The 14,689-nt window shown below is 50.5% G+C and overlaps 1 protein-coding gene across 4 annotated transcripts in view; it reads left to right on the forward strand.

The window, feature by feature from the left end:
- ACTN1 (actinin alpha 1) overlaps nt 1-14,689 on the forward strand; it is a 105,052-nt gene that overhangs the window by 65,104 nt on the left and 25,259 nt on the right. For all 4 annotated transcript variants that reach the window (XM_033187630.1, XM_033187627.1, XM_033187628.1 and 1 more), the window contains exons 4-8: nt 1,398-1,484; nt 3,918-4,005; nt 4,571-4,649; nt 9,753-9,834; nt 11,929-12,014. In XM_033187630.1, the coding sequence (XP_033043521.1) occupies nt 1,398-1,484; nt 3,918-4,005; nt 4,571-4,649; nt 9,753-9,834; nt 11,929-12,014 (422 nt within the window). The remainder of the gene's footprint in view (nt 1-1,397; nt 1,485-3,917; nt 4,006-4,570; nt 4,650-9,752; nt 9,835-11,928; nt 12,015-14,689) is intronic.

A 14,689-nucleotide genomic window follows, 5' to 3' on the forward strand; every position in this document is an offset into this window, starting at 1 on the left:
ATTAATGTTGTAGGTAGGAAAAAATAAGATATTCTTTGGGTGCCTTACTCTTAACTGAGCGTATTTTACCATGGGCCAGATTACTATCTCCTGATCTGGAAGCAGGTGATGAGGGGGTGTGGAATGTACATTTGAGTATCACTTGTTCAACCACAAGACCATAAATTGCTCCATGTATTGGGCTCCTTAAAATAGGGCTTATTTATGTTGTGTTCCCTGCCATTAGGCCTGGTACAGAAAAAAAGAGAAAATCTACTTCATAGAACTTCTAGATTCTAAAACTCTAAAAGGTGCTGCTTACACTAAATATAGTGGGTTTTCTGTTAGCTGTGATCTTGAAGCTGTTGTTTGATTTTTGGCTAACACGGTGAAACCCCATCTCTACTAAAAAAAAAAAACTAGCCGGGCGAGGTGGCGGGCGCCTGTAGTCCCAGCTACTCGGGAGACTGAGGCAGGAGAATGGCGTAAACCAGGGAGGCGGAGCTTGCAGTGAGCTGAGATCTGGCCACTGCAATCCAGCCTAGGCGACAGAGCGAGACTCCGTCTCAACAACAACAACAACAACAACAACAACAAAATCTGTTTTAATACCCAAACTAATGGCATTGTGAGGTTGAGTCAGTGGATGGTTCAAAATGGCAATTTACAAAACTTTAAGTTTGTGACTTTCTCTTGATTCCACTGGTTTTTCCACATGTGGGTGGCTATTTTGAGAGCTGTGATTGCCCAGACAGCCCCAGCTCACAGAATTGCCAGAACATTTGTGATTGTTTAGAAATCCTCTCCTCTTCTTCATCAGCTGGGGACACAGATCAGGATTTCAAATGCCCCCTTCTCTGTGCCCTTCCCTGATGTACCCACTGTCTCCAATTAGGATTGATTACACTTTTTTTTTGGTGCCCTAAATAGACTTCTCTTCCAGCACCTGTCACAGTTTATGCATTAACTTTAAGAAACATCCAGGCCAGACATGGTAGCTCATGCCTGTAATTCCAGCACTTTGGAAGGCTAAGGTGGGAGGATCATTTGAACCCAGGAGTTTGAGACCAGCCTGGGCAATATTGTAAGACCCTGTCTCTACAAAAAATGAAAAAATTAGCCGAGTGTGATGGCCTATCTGTAGTCCCAGCTACCCAGGAAGCTGAGATGGGAGGATTGCTTGAGCCCAGGATTTGGAGGCTGCAGTGAGCCGTGATTGCACCACTGCAGTCTAGCTTGGGTGACGGAGTGAAAACCCTGTCTCAAAAACAAACAAGCAAAAATCCGGTTTCCCTCTAGAAGCAGAGCTCTGGAGTCTGATTCCTAGTGTGGGGCATGGAGTGCTGTGGGTGCTGAGGGAGTGTTAATTCTGTCCCCGCTGAGGCCCTTTCTGATGCGTGGTGCTGCTGTTTCTGTAGAAATCGTGGATGGGAATGTGAAGATGACCCTGGGCATGATCTGGACCATCATCCTGCGCTTTGCCATCCAGGACATCTCCGTGGAAGGTGGGTTTCCGCTTTGTTCCATCCTGCCATCACCACCCCATCTCCCTCCCTGGGCTTAGCCTGGAGAACTCCCGCACCCAGGGCAATGGACGTTCATCAGGGGCCGTGTCCTAGGCTTCTTGCTCATTTATTGGGCATCAGCCCTCTCTTCCAGTCAATGTAGAAAAAAGAACTATTTGCCATTCTGATTCTCATAGGCGTGTTGGCCCCAGGGAAACTCCCCACTTTGGGAAAGCCCAAGGCTGCCACGGGGAAGTATATTGGAAAACCCACCTGGCTCTTGGGTCGTTCATCTGAAAGGGTGGGGAAATAGCCGCTGGAAGTGCCAGGAGGGTCGCTAACCCTGTCCTCTACTCTGCTCCCCTAGCACCCTCCAGTGGCCACTTCACAGATCTACAAGGGCTGTCATGGTCTGGAGAAGTGATCTCATTTGGTTCCATACTCGGGCAGTTTTTGAGCTTTATGTCTGCTATGCATGTATTTATCTTGCATAATATTTGTGTATTGCTGTGCATATGATAAAACACACATACTGAAACAAACTTTTACAAGATAAGATGGAGATAATATTTTTAAAATGTTTGTTTTAATGGCATAGACATAAACATTTTTAATCAAAGGAATTTCTTAATAAAAACAACGTGGATTCAATTCAGTTGCTTTGTGATGGAGATGTTGGTTTGACACTCTGTGATACAGCAATGCAGGGGTCCCAGTTCGGTTTATGGGTACTTGGCTTTTAGGGTTGAAGTGGTTGGAAAGAGGGTCATAGTAGTCACCTGGGGTGTGGTTCTTGTTAATGACAGTGGATGTAAATCTATTTCTCAAATAGCCTTCTTGATGATTTTGATTCTTTTGGGTGGACTTCCTGTCAGCTCCGAAGTCATCATTGTGTTACTCTTGTGATTTAGCTGACAAAGAGCTTAAGCTAAGTAGAAGCACTAGCTTTGCCAATTTTTAAATTGTCTGCTTTTGCTTAGGTGGTTATGGTCTTTGTAGGAACCCTTGAATGTCATTTTAAAGTCCATTTTGTGCATTGAAAATAAATGAGATCATTCATGAACCCAGTCCACTGAGTACCTTAACCTCCAATTCACAGGCATGAACACAGGAGTATATTAGTCAGTTTTCACGCTGCTGGTAAAGACATACCCGAGACTGGGTAATTTATAAAGAAAAAGAGGTGTAATGAACTCACAGTTCCACATGGCTGGGGAGGCCTCACAATCATGATGGAAGGCAAGGAAGAGCAAAGGGACCTTTTACGTGGCAGCGGGCAGAGCATGAGAGCCAAGTGAAAGAGGTTTCCCCTTAGAAAACCATCAGATCTCGTGAGACTTATTCACTACCACGAGAACAGTATGGGAGGAACCACGCCCACGACTCAATTATCTCCCACTGGGTCCCTTCCACAACACATGGGAATTATGGGAGCTACCATTCAAGATGAGATTTGGGTGGGGACACAGCCAAAGCATATTGGGGGTAGTGTGGTTTACAGTCTTTGTTCTGTGCTGGGAGCTCCGTGAGCCCCCTCAGTTGCCTGCCTAACCTCACAGACACGTGGTTCCTTCACACACAGAGGGCAGCAGTATTGAAGTAAATATAGGGAGACCTTATTTTTTATTTATTTTTATTTATTTTTTATTTTTTAGATTAAAAACAAAATCTGTCTAGGAGTCCTAATGCTTTCTTCTCACTCAGCTGTGTGCACCCTCAGGCTGTGGGATCCCCTGTCTGGAGACCCCTGGATGTGTAGATTTCTCAGATCAATCAAACCTTCCTCCTCAACCTGATAGAGGTTGCTGACTTATTTTGTATCATTACCATTTCTTTTTTTTTTTTTTTTTTTGAGATGGATTCTCCCTCTGTCGCCCAGGCTGGAGTGCAGTGGCCGGATCTCAGCTCACTGCAAGCTCCACCCCCCGGGTTTACGCCATTCTCCGGCCTCAGCCTCCAGAGTAGCTGGGACTACAGGCGCCTGCCACCTCGCCTGACTCATTTTTTGTATTTTTTAGTAGAGACGGGGTTTCACCGTGTTAGCCAGGATGGTCTCGATCTCCTGACCTCGTGATCCGCCTGTCTCGGCCTCCCAAAGTGCTGGGATTACAGGCTTGAGCCACTGCGCCCAGCCTACCATTTCTTTGAATAAAAGGAGTAGGGGGAGATAATTCTTGAAGTTGGAAAAACTGTTGTCTCATAATTTATATGTATAGCACAACTAGCTCTGAAAAGCTTCCCAGCTTGCTTTTTCTGTTTCTCAAATAACTTCTCAAACTTTGTTAAGGGAATAGACTTGATGGCCAGGGCTCCTCCTTCAGCCCTCTGAAGGAGGGTTGGCATCAAGGGGTCACAGTGGGGACTCCATCAGCCGGCATCCCTTCCTCCACCGAGTCAGCCCTCTGACCTCGCTGCCCGTCCCCTTCCCCACAGAGACTTCAGCCAAGGAAGGGCTGCTCCTGTGGTGTCAGAGAAAGACGGCCCCTTACAAAAACGTCAACATCCAGAACTTCCACATAAGGTGAGTGCTGGGGGCTGAGGGGCCTCGCAGAACCAGGCTGCCTCCCCCAGGAGCTCCCAGACCGCCCCCCTTGACTGGGTCAGTCTCAGCTTTAGAACAAAGTGGAGACTGTTGGTGGAAGAAGTAGCTTTCCTTGGGAAGGGGGTGCCACCATCCCTCTGAATCCCCCCGTCTCTCTCCCTGCAGTGTCTTAGGGCTGCTGCCTGATATAACTTTGGTTGATGCTTTTGCTACTGGGAGCGTCCCCAAGGAAATTGTCCAGGAAGTCCCAGCCCAGGGCTCTGGAACAGCAGACTAGGGCTGTGGGCCTTGGTTGGGGGTAGGGCTGGATATGGCAGGTTTATCTCAACCTGCCAACCCTGCCACAAAGTCTTGACCCCAGTGCCTGGGATTGTGGCAGGAACAAATGTCCCTTCCCATCCTGTCTTCTAACTCCTGCCCCAGAAAGCTCTGTGTTCATCTCTCTGGAGTCCAGGAGGCCCCTGCTTTGCCCTGGTTAGTGCTTGGCTGCCCGTTTCTTCAGCCTCATTTACCAACCTACCCCTTCTTCTCTCTCCCCGGGCAGTTGGAAGGATGGTCTCGGCTTCTGTGCCTTGATCCACCGACACCGGCCTGAGCTGATTGACTACGGGAAGCTGCGGAAGGTATGTGTGCCCACCTGACCTCCCACTTTGGGTCCCTGGCAGGTGGGGTAGGAAAAGAGCAGGACTAGGACCCTTTCTGTGACAGTCCATGGTCCAACCTGAGCGGGGTTGGCCTCTTAGAATAGCCAGACAGAGCTCCAACTGAAAGTGAAGAGAAAAACACCTTCCCTGTTAGGGCAACTTCATTAGCCTTGTGCGTGGTGTGTGTGTTCTTGCACACATACACAGCCCACCAGGAAAAATATCACAGCTGTGGCAGCAGCTTTGTCAGAGGGATGGAATGGTACATAACGTTTCTCCTTTCTGTTTTTCCGGGACTTGTAAAGAGGAGACACATATTCTAAGAGACAGTTCATCCCCGCCTTGTCCTTGACTTCCTGTGCAGTCCTGGGCAGCTTATCCTATCCATGGATTTGGTTTCCATTATTGCTGAAGTTTGGCTGGGGGATTTTCTTTTGGTTTCACTCCCGCCTTCAGCATGAAGCTGCAGTGATTTTTCTTGAGTGGATGTGTGGAGTGGGGACAGATGTGGGAGTGGGAGCTGTGTTTCTAGCCTCATGGTGGTTCTCAGTGTCTGAGCTGGTTGGATGACACTGCCCTGGACCTTGGAGAAACCTGTCCTGGACCCTCTGACCACACTCTCCAGGTTTCCTCCTGGACCCTCTGACCATACTCTGCAAGTTCCCTCCTGGACCCTCTAAACACACTCCACCTTCCCTCCTGGACCCTCTGACCATACTCTCCAAGTTCCCTCTTGGTCCATCTTGGTGCCAAGAGGCCGCAATGGCATGGCCATCCCGGGAAAGGCCCTTCCCAAGCCCCCAGTTGGTGACCTGGAGTTGGGGTTGGAATGTCGCCTATCTGTGCTCAAATCTCTTGGCAAGGGAGGCTTCAAGGAGCGGCTGGACTTGTGTGTCTCTACTTCACCTCGACGCTGGAGAACACAGTGTTCAGTGTAGCTCTTGTCTTGCCTGGGCCTCCAGGAAGGGCGTCTTGCTTCTCAGTGGCCAGAAGAGGTCTAGTATTGCTGGGGCAGGAGCTGCTGTGCAACTCGTGGTGGTGGCAGGTCCTTTGCTGCGGGCGGGTGGATAGCAAGCTGCCAAAAAGGATCTTGAGGGAGGGAAGGAGCAGATTCCTACTTGCTTCCCTGTACTGCGCCGCGCCTCCGCCAGCCCCACACACACTGCCCCGTCACCTGAAGCTTGGGGCTGAGGCCTCTGTCCACTGGAAGAGCCCATCTGCTGAAGGAGAGGAGCCACAGCAGGGGCCAGCCCTTCCCCAGCTAACCTCCTGGGGGCAGAGGATCCTTGGCCCACTTCCTCAGCTGCTTTGCAAGGAAAAAAAAAAAGAGAGAAACTTCCTGTCCTGCTGGGAAGCTGTGTGGCCAAATCAAACGTGGCCAAGGGGGTATATCCTAGAGGTGGCAGTTTTCTCTTTTGAAGGCATCATCACCACTTCCTATTCAGCTGATGGGCTTTGGTGACAGGTGTGCACGTATCTCTGTCCCTGCTTGAGTATGCTGGGGTGTCAGTGGCCAGTTCATCCACAGCTGTTGGACATCCCCACATAAAGGGGTCTGTGCTGACCGTGGCTCTGGAGCCCCCTCCCTTACTCTGAAGAATTTGGAAGCATCAGCCATTTGGGAGGTGAAAGTCCAGGGGTTCGTTCTGATACCCAGTTAGCGCCCTCCCACACACTGTCCCTCTCTGTCTTTTTATTTATTTCTGCCAATTTCTCCCTGTTTTGCTGTCTCTGTCTCCCTTTCTTTCTTTCTTTCTTTCTTTCTTTCTTTCTTTTTTCTTTTCTTTTCTTTCCTTTCTTTTCCTTTCTTTCTTTCTTTCTTTCTTTCTTTCTTTCTTTCTTTCTTTCTTTCTTTTTCTTTCTTTCTTTCTTCTTTCTTTTCTTTTCTTTTCTTTCTTTCTTCTTTCTTTCATTTATTTATTGAGACGGAGTTTCACTATTGTCGCCCAGGCTGGAGTGCAATGGCGTGATCTTTACTCACTGCAATCTCTGCCTCCTGGGTTCAGGTGATTCTCCTGCTTCAGCCTCCTGAGTAGCTGGGATTACAGGCATGCACCACCATGCCCAGCTAATTTTGTATTTTGAATAGAGATGGGGTTTCGCCATGTTGGTCAGGCTGGTCTCGAACTCATGACCTCAGGTGATCCACCCGTCTTGGCCTCCCAAAGTGCTGGGATTATAGGTGTGAGCCACCACACCCAGCCTTTTTTTTTTTTTTTTTTTTTGAGACATAGTCTTGCTGTGTTGCCCAGGCAAGAGTGCAATGGTGGAATCTCAGCTCACTGCAACCTCTGCCTCCCAGGTTCCAGCGATTCTCCTGCCTCAGCCTCCCAAGTAGCTGGGATTACAGGCATCCACCACCATGCCCAGCTAATTTTTGTATTTTTAGTAGAGACGGGGTTTCACCATGTTGGCCGGCTGGTCTTGAACTCCTGACCTCAGGTGATCTGCCTGCCTCGGGCTCCCAAAGTGTTGAGATTACAGGTGTGAGCCACCGCGCCTGGCCCCCTTCTGTTTTTTAATTGTAATTTTTTTGTAGGGATGAAGTCCCACTGTATTGCCCAGGCTGATCTTGAACTTCTGGTCTCAGTGTGACCCTCCTGCCTCAGCCTCCCAAGTAGCTGGGATTACAGTCACAGCCACCACACCTGGCTTCCACTCTTTTTTTTTTGGAGATGGAGTCTCGCTCTGTCGCCCAGGTTGGAGTGCAGTGGCGCAATCTCGGCTCACTGCAAGCTCCGCCTCACGGGTTTATGCCATTGTCCTGCCTCAGCCTCCCGAGTAGCTGGGACTACAGGCGCCCACCACCACGCCTGGCTAATTTTTTCTGTTTTTTAGTAGAGACGGGGTTTCACTGTGTTAGCCAGGATGGTCTCGATCTCCTGACATCGTGATCCACCTGCCTCGGCCTCCCAAAGTGCTGGGATTACAGGCGTGAGCCACCGCACCCGGCCTGCTTCCACTCTTTTTAATTCAGTATCATCATCAGTAAAATCCAGCCCAAATCCTAGCACACACCTGGGCCCAGCGAACCAGGAACACCCTTCCAGAGAACAAGGAGGTTGCAAGACCAGCTGGTGCTGAGGAATAGGGAGAGAGGGCTGAGGGGCTTCGACTGGGAAGCTCTTCCTTCCTGCAGCAGCCATGGGTGGGCATGGGGCCCTGGGGGCCCTGGGACTCACGTGGGGTGGGTGTGTGTGTACCTGGACCTGAGCACTGGCAGCTGCTGTTCAAGGCCCTGGATGGGAATGACCTTGACTACTCGGCAGTGTTCACCCTCCTGGCTGCTGTTGGAGACTTTCCCAGAAGGACCCCACCTTCTCTGTTTAGAACAATTTCCTCCTGAAAACATCCTGGATGATGTATTTATCTTTTTCTTACCCTATACTTCTCCCTTTAGCAAACAGGGAAACTGAGTCCTGGGCCGACACAACCAGCTTGCTCTAGGTTAGTCTGGGGAACCAAGAATGGAGGAGAAGGGCCCAGCCAGAAACTCTTCCACTAAGGTTTTTTACCCCCTGCATTAAAAACTTATAAAACAACTTGTGGTAAAATATACGAAACAAAATTTACCACTTTAAACATTTTTAAATATACTTACTGTTCAGGTGTATTCCATATACTCACATTATTGTACAACTGTTCCTACCATCCATCTCTAGAACTCTTTTCTTGCAAAACTGAGTCTGTACCCACTAAACGGTAATCCACCTTCCTTTCCTGCCCCCAGCCTCTGGCTGCTACCATTCTGCTTTCTGTCTGGGAACCTCATAAAAGTGAAGCCATATGGTGTTTGTCTTTTTTTTTTTTTTTTTTTGAGGCGAGGTTTTACTCTGTTGCCCAGGCTGGAGTGCAGTGGCGCGATCTTGGCTCATTACAACCTCTGCCTCCCAGGTTCAAGCAATTCTGCCTCAGCCTCCCGAGTAGCCGGGATGCACCACCACACCCAGCTAATTTTTCTATTTTTAGCAGGTGTTTTGTATTTAATTGCAGGTGTCATCATGTTGGCCAGGCTAGTCATGACCTCCTGACCTCAAATGATCCACCTACCTCAGCCTCCCAAAGTACTGGGATTACAGGCATGAGCCAGTGCGCCCAGCCTGTGTCCTTTGTATCTGGCTTATTTCACTTAGCATAACATTCTCAAAGTTCATCCATGTTGCAGTGTATGTCAGAATTTCCCTCCTTGCTAAGGCTGAATAATATTCCGTTGGGCTTGTGCCCACGTTCTGCTTATCTGTTCATCCATCTATGGGGACTGGGGTTGCTTCTACCTCCTGGTTACTGTGAATAATGCTGCTGTGGACAATGGAGGTATAAAAGTCTCTTTGAGAACCTGCTTTCAATTCTTTTGAGTATCTCCCCACAAGTGGAATTGTGGGACCATGTAATCCCATGTTTAATTTTTTGAGGAGCCACCATCCTGTTCTTACAGCAGCTGTACCATTTGACATTCCACCTACGTTTATGTTACATTCATCGCACAAGAATTACAGCTTCTCAACATCCTTGCCAATCCCTGCTAAGTGTTCTTGAGAAGGTAGCAGAAGCCAGAAGAGTCCAAAGCTGTGGCTATTTAAAGGAGCCTCCAAATTTCATGGAATGTGAGCACCAGAGGGGTCCTGCTCCGAATCTTGACTAGTCTAGAGTTTAGAGCTCCCTACTCCAACTCTTGAGTTATGGGTGGAAAAGCTAAGGTCAGGTTGTCTACCCACGAGTCCCACTGGTGGGAGGCAGAGCTGAAACCAGAAGCCAGGATGGATGGTGAATAGGCCAGTGCCCTGCTCCTAGCACACATTTCTTAGGAACTCCTTCCTACTCCCGACTCAGGCTGCAGACTACTTCGCCCCATTTCCCTGACAATCTGAAGCTTGAAGGGGGAAAGAGAATGCTTTAAACCTCTAACCAGTGAGCCCCAGTGGTGAGACCAGCCTTCCACATCTGGAACTGTCCCCTGAGGATCGAGCTGGGGCTGGGAGAAAGTTGCTCTGCTCCCCAGTTTGGGTGGCCACCCAATTGGGAGTAGCCAGTGACTTGCTGTGGCTCTCACTTTATCATCCCTTCCTCCTTTTCTCCCTCTAGGATGATCCACTCACAAATCTGAATACAGCTTTTGACGTGGCAGAGAAGTACCTGGATATCCCCAAGATGCTGGATGCTGAAGGTGAAAGTCGCTTTCCTTCTGTGTCTCTTGCCCATCCCCCCGTCACTCAGTGGCTAAGAAGGGGTGGACCCCAGCAGTCCAGGGCTGGACAGGAGCAGGGCCTGGTCTTCTGGGACTGCATTTGAGCAGCATGGGGATCACAGCCTCCTGGGGATTCTTCCATCGTTCCCTGAGCTTTGGAGGGAGAGGTGTTAGCTGATTCTGCAAAGGGCTGAGGGGCTGTTCTTGCATCGATTGCCTGAGGATGGTTCTCGTCTTTGCCTTGGAGTCAGGGTAGCAGGTGCTGGGGTGCGGGGAAGTGTGCCCTTGTTGTCCGACACAGTTTCGGATGGGAAGTTTCTCTTGCTGAGAGGTGCACTGTCCTAACCCTCTGAGCCTTGGGTGGTCTCTGGACGGCTGAGCTTAGCATCTCCTTATGCCCCAGCTATGACTGGGGCTGACTGGGCATGGTGTTTGCTCTCATCTGTAACCCTGGCTTCCTTTTAGCATCTTCTGAGGAGGGTGCTAGAGAACTATGGCTTGGACTTTCTCAGTGGTGGAAGTGTCCAGTTCTGACCTTGCTGGGCAGATCCCAGCCAGAGGAAGTGGCTCCATGTGGGGTAGGGAAGGAAGGAGGGGGCCTAAGTTGAGTGTTGACTTTTATGTTCCTCACCAAGGCCTTAGTGTCCCAAATGCTGCTAACCAGGACACCTGGATGGGGACAGGTTCAGGGTTTGACACTAGAACATCCTTACCAAAGACTGGGCCTGGGGCTGGAAACCCAGCTCTTCCTGGCCGCTGACCCCGCCGTTGCCCCTCTCCCCATGCAGAGCATCTTGGATGGGGTGAGCAGGGGCTGTATGGGGAAGGGAGGCATCTGGGAGCATAGGGGCCTGTGGGTTCATGAAGCCCGGGCTGGCAGCTCCAGGCTGGGGTCAGGCTGGGTCTTCTTGTCCCATCTCTGTGCTTGCCCCTTGAGAGGAGCCTGACGCACCATGGCCACTTCCCTGTGTGCTCTCCTTGGTCCCACCTGCTCAGTGCTGAGGGGCTAGAAAAGGGTTATGGGGACAGGAAAAGACGGCGGTGGGGTCCAGACTGCTCCCTGCCCTTCTGCCTCACCAGTGACTTTTTTTTTTTTGAGATGGGGTCTCCCTGTATCACCCAGGCTGGAATGCTGTGGTGTGATCTCAGCTCACTGCAATCTCCGCCTCCCAGGTTCAAGCGATTCTCCTGCCTCAGCCTCCCAAGTAGCTGGGATTACAGGCACCCACCAATGGCTAATTTTTATATTTTTAGTAGAGACGGGGTTTCACCAAGTTGGCCAGGCTGGTCTCGAACTTCTGGCCTCAAGTGATCTGCCTGCCTTGGCCTCCCAAAGCCACCAGTAGCTTTTAAAATTTCAAAAATGTCATGAGGAAAGTTTTCAAACACATAAAAACCCAGGCAAAAGCAGAAAGAATAGCATGATGACCTTTCCTATTTCCATCATCCAGATAGAATGGCTACTGAGGTCTTGCCACACTTTGTTTTTTTCTTATTTCTTGGTTGGAGTATCTTAAAGCAATTCTGAGATATCACATCATTTTACTACTGCATGCTTCTGAATACATACCTTAAAAATAGAGTTATTTTCTTAGGCAACGATGAAGTTTTCACATTTAGCAAATTGATAATTCCATTTGATACCCAGTTCATAATGAAATTTTCATAATTACCTATGACATTTCTTTGAGGGTTGGTTTGTTTTAATCAAAATCTGAACAAGGTCCATGCTGGCATTCGGTTGTGTTTCTGACAGCTTTTCCCATGGCTAGGACTTCTCTCCCCGCTTTGACCCCTTTTATTCCTGCCATTGAACTTGTTACAGAAATGGGGCCACTGTCCTGTAGCAAGTTCCTTATCCTGGGTTTGTCTGCCTCTTTGGGGCTTCATTTCACGTGTTCCTCTACTTACATTCATTCCATAAGCGCAAGTTGATGCCAGAGGCTGGTTAGATTCGGGCTCCACATTTTGGCAAGAAGACTTGGTGGTGCTGTGAGCTTCTTTCTGCATCACATTGGGGGTGTATGGTGTTCTTGGAACCAGCTGGCTTTAACTTCAGATTTTTCTTGACAGACATCGTTGGAACTGCCCGACCGGATGAGAAAGCCATCATGACTTACGTGTCTAGCTTCTACCACGCCTTCTCTGGAGCCCAGAAGGTACCCGGGGCCCCCTGCTCCTTCCATGCCCAGCACACCTCCTGCTGGACCCCAAACTATGTCCTCCTGCCCGCCTCCACCTCTCCTGGTGACAGGTATCTGGATGGTCTGGTCTCTCAGACAGAGGCAGCCCCTGGTTCTGAAGTGGCGTGTTGTTCTTACCTGGCTCCTCTCCCACCCCACACCTCTCTCCCTCATCTTCTACTGTTAACAAGAAAATTGGGCAGCACCCCACTTTCTGGGACCCAGATGACTGGCTTAAGCAGGAAGGGCTGTGTGCATGAGGCAGCCCGGGAGGTTCTGGAAGGCTGGAAGGTAAACAGGAGCAGCCCTTCCATGCCCAGGTCTGTTGAAGCCACTGGCTCGACAGAGCAGCTGGAGTTCCCTTAGAAGGGCAATGCTGGGAGGCAACTCCAGTCTTCACTTACCCACTTGGCAAAGGCATCATAAAGCCCCACCTTTGTCCTGCTCATGGGCATGACTTAGCAGATCTGTCCTCAGCCCCTTTGAGCTCTAGTGCCTTCTCCTGTATCCTGCCTGGGACTCCCATGCGGCCATGCTGCACTCTGTGTTCTCAGACATAAGCAGAACCTCTGGGAGGAATGGAGAGGGGGTGGGCAGCTGTGAGCCCCTTCAAGTGTCCTGGCCCAGTTTTGCTCTGGGAGGCCTGAGGTTAAAGTTCAGTTGTGCAGGTTCCACACCACACAGGGGTACCGTTCATGCTGCGGACATTGAAGATTTGAAGGTTTTCATCACCAGGCTTAGGCAGCACACCCCCTGTCCCCCAGACCTCCCTGGTAGGCAGGACCCTGGAGGAAGCACAACATCACCATGTCCACAGAACCTTCATGTCTCATGCAGATCTCCCACCCTCCACATGGCATCTGAGCGACCATCTGAAAATGCATGATGAGGCCGGGCGCGGTGGCTCACGCCTGTAATCCCAGCACTTTGGGAGGCCGAGGCGGGTGGATCACTTGAGGCCAGGAGTTCGAGATGAGTCTGGCCAACATGGTGAAACTCCTTCTCTACTAAAAATACAAAAATTAGCCAGGTGTGGTGGCGTGCGCCTGTAATCCCAGCTTTTCAGGAGGCTGAGGCCGGAGAATCGCTTGAACCTGAGAGGCAGAGGTTGCAGTGAGCCAACATTGTGCCACTGCACTCCAGCCTGGGTGACAGAGTGAGACTCTGTCTCAAAAAACAAAACAAAACAAAGCAAAAAAGCAACCACAAAACAAAAAAATGCATGATGGGAGCCCCCGCCCTCTCCCACCTCTCCTGTGCCGTCCCTGCCTCAGACTCTGCTCACCTCCCACCCACTCCCTCCCCTGCGGTCTCATTTTTTCTCTTTCTGCTCATTCCTTCCTTTTCTGTCTGTCCGTCTGTCTTATGTCCTCTTTCCGTCCACCATGGCTGTTTGGGTTTATTCTGTGCTGCTACCGCTGCCTACTTTCTCCTCTCAACCTCTTCTCCTTCTCTGTGCAGATGTGTAGGCACGCTAAGGCCGGATGGGAAGGCCGTGTGACCTAATGTTTCATGTCACGGCCACGCCTTCTCGGGTGCGCAGAAGGTGAGCTCTCCCTCGGCCTCCTCCACTCTCCCCTCTTGCCCATCTCTTCCGTCCTCCCTGGACACTCCAGCAGCAGGCCCTGGGATGGAAGGAGGGACTAGAGAAGCCCCTCCTTCTCTTGCAGGGGGACAGTACTCTGAACTTTGGCCAGGACACTTGAAGATGCCAGAGAACCCCAGCCTCTGAATGACCTCCTGTGTCTCTGTCCCTATGCCATGGGCATAGCGGATACTACAAGCAAGAAAGAAGCTTGTGGTCTCAGCTTCTTCCCTGCAGCCCGCATCAAGAGCCCTTATCCCAGGCAGCACAGCTCTTGGCAGTGCTTGCTATTTCCTTAAACATCCAGGACCTCTTCCCTCTTTCTCTCCCTCCTTCCTGCTTGAGCAAGGCCATCCTCGCAAATTTAGCCAGCAGCCAGAGCAGGGAGAGGTCTTCCTGCCTTCTCCAGGGAGTCCAGACCAGAGCCCTGCCTGATGCTTCTCAACCAGGCTGCCATGGACAGTTGTGCAGGTTGCAGACTACCCACGAGTGCCATGTGTGTGCAGTGGATGACAGAGATTTGAATGTTGATTACTAAAGTGATCCTACAGATGGCGGTGAAAATGTCTTCTAACAAAATCAGTAGGACATTTTCCCAGTAGAAGTGCCCTTGGGGAAGAGGTGAAAAATGATCCAGAGACACCATATGAGCTGGCAGCAGCCCTGTTCCCTGCCTGGTTGGGCGTCCAAGACCCTCCTGAACTTCCTTCCAGGGCTCACTGGTATGGACCAGAGACAGGAGAGCAGCTCCATCTGGAGGCTCCTTCTCATAGGTGTCCCCCCAGCCTGCCCAGCCCCTCTCAGCCTCTCCTCTGGCCTTCCTTCTGCTTCCTCTTTGTCCTTCTCACCTCTCCTGCTGCTGTTCCTGTGCCCCCTCCCTTTGCCCCTCGTGGCCAGGGTGTGAGCAGCTTCTCTCCCTTGCCTTGATTGGCCTCCTGGTCCGATAGCCGCAGGTGTGCACCTGCCCGTGTCCATGGTCAGGCTAAGCTCTCTGCTATGGTCTTTTCCCCTCCTCCCAAAGCTCCTTCCCCCTCTTCCAGTCTCTCCCCTTCTCCTTCAGGGGTCT

Source organism: Trachypithecus francoisi, unplaced genomic scaffold, assembly GCF_009764315.1.
Source record: "Trachypithecus francoisi isolate TF-2019V2 unplaced genomic scaffold, Tfra_2.0 Lachesis_group3, whole genome shotgun sequence".
NCBI lineage: Eukaryota > Metazoa > Chordata > Mammalia > Primates > Cercopithecidae > Trachypithecus > Trachypithecus francoisi.